The 11,825-nt window shown below is 35.4% G+C and overlaps 1 protein-coding gene and 1 pseudogene across 1 annotated transcript; both read right to left on the bottom strand.

Moving 5' to 3' along the window:
• Positions 1-11: 11 nt before the first annotated feature.
• The window catches only part of LOC147516029 (uncharacterized), an 83,193-nt pseudogene continuing 71,379 nt past the window's right edge, over positions 12-11,825 (bottom strand).
• LOC147516030 (uncharacterized) lies at positions 3,215-4,520 on the bottom strand. The gene is made up of 2 exons (XM_086594530.1): positions 4,064-4,520; positions 3,215-3,971 (listed from the first exon to the last, which is right to left on the bottom strand). Exons 1-2 carry the CDS (start codon positions 4,389-4,391, stop codon positions 3,703-3,705), a joined length of 597 nt encoding a protein of 198 aa, XP_086450656.1. The 5' UTR covers positions 4,392-4,520; the 3' UTR covers positions 3,215-3,702.

The following is an 11,825-nucleotide window of genomic DNA, read 5'->3' as shown; positions in this document are numbered from 1 at the left end:
GGAAGTTCAAGTTATTTCGTCTGTTCAGAAAAATATATTGTTGTTCAATAGAGGTTTAAAAGTCAAGTTCACGACTACCTATCCTCCTCAGAAGTTCAATCAGTAGTTGTCAAACTGTGAGGGAAAAATTTTCTTCGCTTTTAAAAAGTTGAATTGATCCATATTTGAGGATGGGCACTCACTTTTTTTTTTCTTTATATAATAATAATAATAAATAAATAAAAGGTTAAAGTCATATTGACAAAACCGCAAAGCTATTACATCACTACATACCCAGCCTAGGTAATAACCAAGAGCATGCACTCCTAAAAGTCATTTTCGATTATTGTGAATCTAGTACTAATTAGCCAAAACGAAAACAAATAGCTACTTACTTCTTGTTGAATGACATCATCACACAAGTGAAGAAGAGTGCCCCTCCCACTATCCAGTTGTTTATCACACATAGATTGTGTGATTAGATTTTGATATGTTGCCATGTTTTGCTGAAACCTACAATTACATCAAACGTTAATCATGAGCACTTAGAGGGAACACATGCTACAACTAGAAAATTATGGCACCTCACTAAAACCATTAGGATAACAGTACATAGAACATCATGTGTGGTGCGAGAACCTTCTCACACTTTTACACAGGGCCCATTCAATGTTAGAACTGCCTCTAGACGTTCTCAGCGATGGGCAGTCTACTAAGATATCTGACATTAATCAATTGCTACACTAATATGATGATGCATATCGTGGGTAGTGCACAAGAGGTATTATGCTGTTTACAACAAGCAATACATAAATGTGTGGCTACTATGCAATATATTACTACGAAAAACTAAATCACATTGACAAGGATATGTTGTCAGTATCCGATACAGATACAGAGTGTCCGACACCGCGTCCTATATGAAACCTATACGGAAGAGGACACAACTAACTAAAAATATTAACAAAACTAATTCTTGGCCCAAGACCTTCCAAAGCGCCTCCTTACAAATATAACTATGAAAGTGGCAAATTATGGAGTTGTGACTATGCTAATAGAATTATTTTTTTACTGTTTTCAAAAGAAACCCCAATTTAAAATAGTTATGCACGTGTTCGTGTGTCTGTGTGTCCAACACAGATTTTATTAAGAATAAGAAGTGCCCATGCTACTTAGACAAAAAGTATGGATGGTTATAACGTTGAGATGTTTGTTATAGTCCCACATAAGCTGTGTGAAGCATTGCATTATTGTATAATTGTTGCTAGGCTTCTCCACTTATCATCAATTGGTTTTAAGTTGGATGCTTATAATGTTTAACATGCTATGAGAGCAGGATATTGTGTTTGGCTCAAAGGGCTCGTCTACATCACGTCACCCAAGTGTTAGGACTCAAGTAATTCCACACGTCAGGCGGCGTGTTGAGATGTTTATTATAGTCCCACATTGGATGTGTGAAACCTTGCATTGTAGCATAAATGTTCTTGGGCATATCCACTTATCACCAATTGATTTAAACTTGGATGCTCATAATGCTTACAATAACACTGTGACAATATTTGGGCTTTAGGTGATGGTTGCGTAAGACCAAGATATGACTTTAGAACCTAATTCCAATGCTTATGTTGATTTCAAGATTCGATAACCATGTTCCTCTCGAAGAACGCAAACTCTCACACAAGAATTCACATAGAGAAAACCTTTCTCTAAACTCAAACTTTATCATTCATCAACTCTAACTATGGCCAAAGCCCTACAACTCAATTTATAACTATATACTACTTTGACAATAGAAACCTATTCTAAAAACCAACTCAAATCAAAATAGATACATAAAAATCGTAATTAAAATAACCCAAAAAAAAAATAGCCTAAAACACTCTAAAACACTAATTAGAGTTAATTCCTAAAAATCCTCAAAATTGGGGATGATTAACTCCAGGATGCGTCATTAGGTTTCCAGCAAACAAGAAACGGAATTGAAACATTAATGCTATTAGCAACTATGTTTCGACAACAGCTGTTGTTAGTTAGATTGAGATTAACTTGGAAAATCGAACTTTTCACAATAATTATGTTCCATTCCTTAGTTATAAAAATAATGTTAATGCTCCCTGGCCACAACTGACATATTGATTCAAATGTTGTATCAAAAGAACATAAAGATACTAAGTTATACACAATAAAATTATACTAGGTTTATTACAAAGAATTTGTAGAAGCATCATGATGATATTAATAGGTAAGTAAAGCTCATACTCTTATCATAGTGCGATTATTCTAATTGATTGATGAAATTAGCAAAAATGAAAAATAGATAACGCATCTAATTTTGGATAAGTAACACTTACATGAAATAAATCCTAGCACAATAGCCAATACACTACACCATAACAGCCTATTTGTACCGGATATACACCCGTTACAAAAAATATTAGTAACGGTTATCTTGCGTTGACACAAAAGCGTGACAAATATTTGTAACGGATATCTGTAATGCTTATTATCCGCTACACAATTTACTAACGGTTATAAAGTGTCACTGAAATTAATTTTAGTAACGGATACCTAACCGTTAGAATTTATTAGTAACGGTTACCAAATTTGTTTATCCTTTGTCAGTAACGGATATAAGCGTCACTTTGGTTTTCTGTTGCTAACAATTATGTATTCGTTACTAATGAATTTTCATTGTATAAAAAAAAAAGTTGTTGCTAATGGTTTCGTATCCGTTACTAACGAATTTTCAATGTATAAAAAAAAAAATTTGGTTTCTCTGGCCCTTTTATATGTGGGCTACCTGTACTGGTGCACGTACCTGTACCTACACCTTTTTTTACTCCATAATATATCACTTAAATTATTCTATTCATCTATAACTCTAACAAACTCTAGTAATTAAATTCATTTCATTCATCTACACAACGAAACGTAATGAAAAACAACAAAATATTCTAAATGCCCACGCCAACCAGAGTCACTCATTACACCCATCTATCAACACTAAGCAAATAAGCAAAAACCAAGGCTTCTAGTTAAAGTGTTTATCAATTTTCATCGACAAAAAGTTAAAACTAAAGCAAAGAAACAATAACAGAGCTACATAAATGACTCCGCTGCATGATGTTATTCTCAACCTCCTTTATGGAACTCCGTGTCTATTCTAGTTCAATTTGAGTGATCAACATGAACACTTTATGTTAGGCAACATATCCTATAGGTACAAAGACTCTGCAACTTAAAGATCGTGTCCATACAGAGTTCTATTTAGCATTGGAGCTGAAAATGCAACAACACACACAATCCTCTACCAAAAGCAAAACATAAGACATATACATCCCCAAATCTAAGCTTCATTAGTGCAGACTACGTAGGATCCCATGAAGGTATCCACCTGCCATAACGAAGGAAAAAAAAGATACCAAACCTGCTGGAAATATTTTACCAGACTTTTTGAAGCGAGAACCCATCACTCCCAAAAGAGCCGCAGACAAGCCAAACCCCATCACAAACACGAGTACATGACCATCAAGATCTATTGTAGACAACGAGTATCAAAATTCTCCAGTTAAACGGGTAACAATGAGAATAAGTTCAAACAGTTGAAAAGATATATTAGACAACAAAGTAATTAGATATATTCATCCGGCTCTAAGAAAGATAACACAAGAACACAGGAAGAAAAACACTACCTACTTAGCAATACAAGTATGACAACGGAAGTTAGTGAATGAATTTTATTAATTTATTACCCAGTAGCCTTGCTGACAAGTAATCACGCAAGATTTTCATCTCATCTCCAGTTCCCTCTTCTGAAGTCTCAACTTTCTTCCCTTTATCAGAATCACTTCCATCAATTTCAGAATCCAAACTGAAAATCTGTTGGATCTGTTTAAGTTTTGCATCATAGAAAGACTTCTGCTCTGACGACAATTTTGCATTTCTCCAGTTGAATAACAATGCATAGTGGTTGGACAATGCCTCCAATTCCTATTATCAACCAAAAGCCATTCATCTTAGTAATTCATGCACAAAGACAATATTCTAATCATAAACAAAGGAATATAAAAGAAATAACCTCCATCCAGCTGCCCTGGGCCTCCATAAATGTAGAAGCATCGATCAAAAGTAACTTCCTCAAAAAGTTGCTCTTCCTCACCTTGTTGCTCACCATCCTTAAAATCCTTATCAACTTTGATACCAGTCTCGTTAATCAGTAATTCCATGGTTTCTTTACCTACGCGTTCAAGCACTTGCATTCCCTTAGCAGTAAAAGCTTTTCCAGATTGTAATGCAGAGGTCGGGATAAGCAATTTTGAAGAATATCCTATAAAATAGAGCAACTTCGCTGAATACAAGAAGAATATGATGAGCACACAAGATACCTCTAATAGAGAAGGAGTATGTGACATCCCACTTTGGAGCACACTGCTCGTGGGATGCACCTGGTGACTCAATAGCACGAGTCCTCATAAGAACTCCAACTACAAATCTCACAAGCTGCGATACCATATATGAAATACAAAAACAATTTGGGAAGCCCTTTCTTTTTAATAAAAATAAATAAGTATGTAAAGTGACTAAACATCATTGGCATCCAGAGATGTTATTCCCAAAAGTTAAAAATTACAAGTCCCACAAAATATACATGCCCAAAAAAATGGAACACTACACTATCCCGATTAGTTACAAGAGATGTACAAGCACACGAGATATAGACTTAAAGTGTAATCACGCTAAACCGATAGAACCAATCAAGTAAAGTAGTCCAAGTCTGTGATAGGGTTATATACTAAAAGCATTACTTTTGTATTAACTCTAATTCTTTATATTTTGAATGAGAATCATATGGGCAAATATTATGCATATTATATATGTTATTAGTTATATGCATGTGTCTAATACTTTATGTTGTAGATGATATGGTGTGAACACACAGAATATCATATTATCAGTACCTTATAAAGTATAAGTAATCGTTCACAACCTAAATGAATTTGGACAAACCATTGGTACGGTTGTAGTATAATCTGGTATTAGTCTATCTTGACTATAGGATTACACTAGTACACTTTGTGTGTATTGAACAGGACCAAGTGAGGTTGTTTCTCTTTATACTGACTATATAAGAGAACAAATGCCTCTGTTATTATGGATGTTTGTCCTCTTAATCCAGATATAATAACAAGCACTTACGTGCATTGTACATTGATTTAAATCATCAATGAGTGAGATTCATTTGTGAATCAACAAACTCGATAGATTAGATAATGACATTGTATGTAAGGTATGCTGTTGATTATAGAAGGAATCCGTGACCCGCAGGAAGTCGGGTTGATAATGTCCCCTTGAGGAGCTCAAAAAGATTGTCATGTAAACCCTACAGGTGGATTTATTCCGACATGACAATGAGATTGAGTGGTACTACTCAAGGACATAAGAAGTTGATTAATGTAGTTGTCAGTAACTTGACTTAATCAACGAATATTCAATATCTTAAACATGGGGAGATCAACGAGCATATAATATGGAGCCCATAAATGTTGACACGTAATTTGGGATTAGGGCGGTAGTGCAATAATGACCTTTAGTGGAATAAGTCATTTGTTGACGGACTTGGGCCGTGTGTTCTGGGCGAACATGGGAAGCCCAAGCCCGTCAGGAGGCCCAACTCTAATTTCTCCTCATGGTCCCTGTTGTAGCCTATAAATAGAATCCTTCTTCTCTCTGGCCAAAATTGACTATTCACTGGATTAAAAAAGGAGGCAAGGAAAGATAGATCCAAAATTGGATCTAGCTTTGTAAGAAAGAAGGGGATTGGTAGATCGTTGCCCACACAACATCCAATCTATTCTAAAGGAATACAATAGAAGATCAAGGGGTTGATTGTTGAACTTGGATTCTCAGAGTTATCTAAACCGGATCTAAAAGGTATGTTCTCTATCCAAAAATCGTGAGAACCCATTAATTTCGCTGCACGTGGTTCTTGCGGTTTGTAGAAATTTGCATTCTGAAATAACGGTTCGTACAGTCTGCAACTGACTCACCTAGTGGAGGGTCCTCAGGTTGCGAATCAGGATAATGCTCGAAACTAGCATCTAAATATGGATCTGAAAAAAATAATTGATACAGTAGGGTGAGCAAACAACAATGCTCAGTAGGTGGCTCACACTGCCCCTAAACTGCCACCACGGCTAAAACGAAATGATATAAAAAAAAGATAGCTAAACAAAAAAAAGAATCTATACTATAAATTACAGAGACCCAAAGACACATAGCATTTAAATATATAATAGTAAGGATAAGTGGAATTCTGCGATAACAATATCACGGTAACGTAAATAAGCCAATACCATACTTAAGTAATAAAACACATAACCGTATACAATAATTGTATATCCTTTGTGCCATTTCTATTTATCGAAAACCTTTTACTCCATTTGATCACCTACATTTTCCAAGGAACCAAACTAACAATCGAATGCACCACTAGATAAGTCCCCAATCATACTAAAAACCCATCCGGTGACCGCGTGTTGTCAACTAATGGCCGACCCAACACCGATACCAACCAAATCAGAGTTCTATGTGCTGTCAACTAATGGTCGACCCAACAACTAAACAATAAAGCCACATCCAACACTAATGTTTATTTCCAACAGATTATATAACCACGGGGACTACGTCCTAGTGTGCCACACAAGTCAAAACTCTAATAAGGATTTTCAACTACCCATGAGAAAGTGCAATTTTAATCTTCAAAGACCAAGTGTTTTCACGTATTTGGTAGCCAGGAGTGGAAATTTTAGATCTAAAATTTTATGGGGAACAATGAGAAGGAGAAGAAAGGGTTCTCTTCTCTAAGTTGGTCTTAGATATGCATGGATAGGGAAAGGGTTATGGTGACATGTGTCCTATTCATTACATTTGTCAAAAGAAAGGAAAAAAATGCATACACATTAATATTATTAATAAACACCTAGCTAACTTAAACCAAGTGCAACTCTATTTACTAAAAGAAAAAAAAATACAAAGAAGAAAAAATGACACACCAAGCAAATGTCAAAATGAGGTTACTATAGAGTAACAAAACCATCTGGTACAGGCAAACCACCATGTTGAATAGAATTAGCAATGTTTGCAGCAAAAGTCTCAAGCTTGAAGCATCCATCACCAGATTGCACACATAAAAGTAAGTTTAACATATAAATACCCAAATCACCATATACAGGATAATACTGACATGGTTCCTTTTGTTTGAACAAACTTTATAAAAATTTTAACCCCCAAACGCCAAACTTGTTACCCTACCCCTTCTACCCCCTCCTCTCTTTTTATTTTCGTAAGTGAAGTTGGAAGTGAACCAAAGACCTGGGGGCCACTTCCAAAGGTCCAACACTGGCCACAGTACATGTTCAAGAGCAACATTTTACCATAATTGTGCCTGGTTACTGAACCCAAGGCCAGAGAACCCAACAAATCTGAATAAAGGTTTGCAAATTTATAGAAAGCTTGCAATAAACTTTTCTTCTCTCATGCATATTTCGAGAATATCTAAAAGATCCCCTCCTCCATTTGTTTTCAAATGTTTTATTTAAAGTTAAACCAAATGATATAACTATTACTAGTAAACTCCAAAACAGTGTTAGGAAACGAAAAATTGTACCTTCAACACATTAAGCCAATGGATTCAGGCAATCCAAATTTCATTGTTCAAATATACAAAACTCGTAGTCCAAGTTTGTGATATAGAACACAAAATGAAATAAAAATTCGTAACAAGTGGCATCATCATTGAAAACAACTAAATTTAGATCTATATGAGTTTTATGACTCTCTTTGTGACAGTATGTGAGTATCCATGTCGTGAAATATGGACTCATATCATTATTCTCTTGAGCAAAGTAAACAAGAAATTGACAAAAACTACTACCAACAACATCGAGTTATAGGCGAACATACTTATGAACAAAGCTTGAGCCCCCTTTCCAGGCATTGCCTAATGTTTCAATCAACCAAATTATTATTATTATCTAATTAACAATGTAGTTAAGAAATAGTTACATTGCGAGTAAGCTCTTCGGCAGCAAGAGTAGCAGCTTTTTGAAAATTTGAAAGAACGAAAAAAAGAGCAAGTCCCCAACCTCCCCATCCTCCACCGACAACGACTTTCTCTTAAGGTTCGGGATCTTCTTTCTTCTTATCTCCAGATTGGGATTGCTTGTTTTCTTCCATTAAGTAAAGGCCACTACTAGTAAATGAGATCAACAACAACAAGATTGATTTGTGATCTACTAGTAAAGAGTACTTTCAATTTAAATCGTAATAAGAAATGATAGAGGAGTACAAAAGTCTATATACTGAACAAATACGAATAAAACAAGACGACATGTTTACCTTTGAAATGGATCACCAACCCTAGACTTCCAAGAGACCCCCTTCTTCCTCCTCCTTTATTCGGGTTGGGAACTACAAAGCAAAAACTTAATTTCATAAGTTTGCATTGGTGGAGTTAAAAAGGGGTTAGAAAACTCACAAACCTGTAAAACAAACAAGCATACATATAATACAATCAACAATAGTGAAAATTATATACATATATCCAAAAAAGGTTCAACAAGTTCCAACTAGAACCCTTATCCAATATGTCCAAAAAGATTACATAATTACAACTAGAACATTAACCATACTTAATTCTTCTGTCAGCCCATATGTCCAAAAGGATTGTTAAATTATAACTAAAACATTAACCATACTTAATATTTCTGTCAACCCATATATCCAAAAAGATTTGCTAAACAATATGTCCAAAAAGATTAGCACTAATCAACCATTCTTAATCATATTTCAACCGCCCATCAGCCCAAATCAACCACCCTCCAGCAACATAGCCATGAAGGGCTTTATTTCCATCATGGGGACCATCATAGAGTAACGCATCACCCATAAGCACTTCCTTAATATTGATCTTTTTCTCACCTCTAAGTACTCTTCTGCCATGACAAACATCTTTATGCATAGGATTGGTCACCATAAAACCCCTGGCTACTTCATTACCTTCTCGATCTATCCAATAGGGTAACTCTAGGCTGGTCAGACAATCTTACTATACACGAGCACTTGTCGCATCAAAAGGAGAAGCTAAATTTTGAGGAGACATTGGAGATGGATGATGCGGTGAGTTTGAACCATGAAGTGTATTCATCGCAGACTGTGGGGGGACAAATCCCGGTGCAATGTGAACCTGTGAGAATAGAAAACACATGTAAGGGAAAAATACAAGTTATATGTATGCCTAATTGTAGAAGTTACAAACTCACCAACAATAAGTTATTCAAACTGGCAATGAAAGCTTTAACCTCAGCCAACTCTTTCTCGACGTTGGGACTAGCACTAGTAGATGATGCCAATGCTTTTTCAAGTAAGTACTCACAAACCACAGCATGTTTAACTTGTGCAAGTGAGATTTGAGAGCCAACAACACGAGTACGTCATTTTTTGTCCTTCCCAAAGACTTCAACCAGTACATCACTTTCAAGGTCTATGACCTCGTCAATATCTTCCTCTCCCCTAATGCTTGCTTCAATAGCATTCCTTTCATTAACAGGCTTCACTTGTTCCTGAAACAACAAGCACAACCAAATAAGGACACCCATATATATATACTTACATAACAACAAGCTCACACACATTTAAATGTAGAAATGATAAATACTTACATATGCTACATGAGCACTCTCCAAAACAGATCCATCACGACGTTCGTGACCGGTTAGCCAATTGTCCTCTCGATGTACTTTGACATTAGGGTTCTTTTGTTTCTACACAAAAATATATAAAATGATACTACAGACCACTTCTAATAATAAAGACATTGAGATAGGACGGTACCTTCTTATAACGTATTTGGCTGGGCATATTTTTGTCGCCCAAGAGTATGACCAATGGTGTTCATTTTCCTCTTTGATGCATTCTTTGCATTCCTTTGTATGACTTCAGGTCTGAATTCACGGGTCAAAAAATCGGCCGAAATTGTTGGATTCATACCATCTGGACAAGCGGCAATAGCAGCTTCCTTGCTTAAGGCTTTCTTTATGATCTCTTTTCGGTAGTTGCTTTTTGCAGTCCTGAATTTAGAGGAAAACTCCCTCTGAAGTTGTTTGTAAGCCAAAGCCATGGGCACATCATATTCAAACTCACCCTATCAAGAATTTTAATAGTTAGAAATTCATTTTTGGTCAAGTTAAAATGATAATATTATTAACAAGAATTGAATGTTACCGCCAAAGCTTCCCACACTGCATCCTTAAAGGATTGTTTCACAATCCCCCAATCCTTGTAATTCAATGGGATGGTTGCCTGAATAAAATGCCCCAAACGGGTTGCCCATTTTGCCCCATAAGGACTGATAAGAGCCCAAAACTGTAGTTTTAACCCATTAACAATAATACTTTTAGACCAATTATGCGAGTAATAAATAAGAGTTAATGTTGATTACGTGCTTTTATGTATTTCAGGCATTGAAGTCAATTATGTGCAGAAATGTGTCACTTTGGTGAGATAAAGGAGCAAGGGTTGGTTGCTAAGAAGTTTTGTGATTAAAGGCCAAGATTCAAGGAGAAAAAGCCTTTAAAAAAGCCCGGTCAAAGCTGAAAAGTCAAAGTCAACGCGGGCAGAAACAACACATAAAAGTTAGTAGAACTTCCGAAGACCGTATCTTTGGACTCCAACCTCGGAATTGGACCTACTTTATTTCAAAATGACGGGCTTGGAAAGAGCTTTCCAATGGTCCAAGCCTTGACCCAATCAGAAGAGCAAAAGTGGACGAAAAGTCTATTGAAGCAAAATCTAACTGAAAAACCCTCTGTGAATTGAAGAAATTGGGTTTTGGGCTCGATTTTCCAGCCCAAAACATTGCTCCTCAGCCCATGCACGAAAATGTGGATCTGGTCTCCTCCATTTTAGAACACAAGACTTAACTCTTAAGCAATCATTAGTTTAGGTAGCAAGTAGCCATTAGAGATAGAATTTTAGATCTAGTTTTCTCTCCATTAATTAGTTTTCAATTATTGTTTTTAGATCTAGTTTTTACTTTGCAATAGATTAGTTAGAACAAGTAAATTATTAATTGAAAATCATATTTAGTTTCATAATAAAGTATTAGGTTTTAATTCCAATTTAGTATAGTGATTAAATTCTTATTTAGTTTTAGTATTGTTAAATTTATATCTTAGTTGTTAATCATTTTTTAGTGTTAATTTAGTTTTGAATTATTGATTAGAAACTTATATTAGTAAAGTTAGAATCTTTATATTATGTCTTGTTTAAATTCAATTGGAAATGATAGCATAATGATTCTAGGCTAAACCTCCATTAGAGGGGGTTGAAGAAGCCTTGATGAAGCTTGATTTTTGTTAACCGTAGAATAGTCGTGATTTCCCATTCCATTCTAGAAAACAATTAGTTCACCATGAAAATGGGTTTGATTGTTTCACATGCTAGATGTTAGTTGGTAGAGATTACCATGAACAACTAGGGATTAGGAAGAACCAATTGTTAGGCGAAAGCAGTTCAATTCGGATTAGGACGATTCTTCGTTAGTAAATTAAGTCGAGTTAAGGTGGAATCAATCCCCCCTAATTCTTTATCTAGTATCAATTTAGTATTTCGTAGTCGTATAAATTCATATATTGTTAGTATAATTTGCATCGTAGTATAAATTCGTAAAACTCTCATTATCTTTGGATATATTGATAATCTTAGGAAACGTGAATTCTAAAGAAGTAGGAGTGGAACGAATCTTTTACTCCAACTCTATTTCGATAGAATCGAGAGTAGAAAATCTT

The sequence above is a fragment of the Coptis chinensis genome, chromosome 2 (genome assembly GCF_015680905.1).
Source record: "Coptis chinensis isolate HL-2020 chromosome 2, ASM1568090v1, whole genome shotgun sequence".
In the NCBI taxonomy this organism is placed as follows: Eukaryota; Viridiplantae; Streptophyta; class Magnoliopsida; order Ranunculales; family Ranunculaceae; genus Coptis; species Coptis chinensis.
The sequence above is the reverse complement of the archived record's forward strand: the minus strand, read 5'-3'. Positions and strand labels throughout refer to the sequence as shown.

Excerpts from the sequence above, each read along its gene's own strand:
- LOC147516030 (XM_086594530.1), bottom strand. The coding sequence starts at position 4,391 with ATGTCACATACTCCTTCTCTATTAGAGGTATCTTGTGTGCTCATCATA. Across the intron at positions 3,972-4,063 it reads TGGAGGCCCAGGGCAGCTGG|AGGAATTGGAGGCATTGTCC; the intron begins ATGGAGGTTATT and ends TTGGTTGATAAT.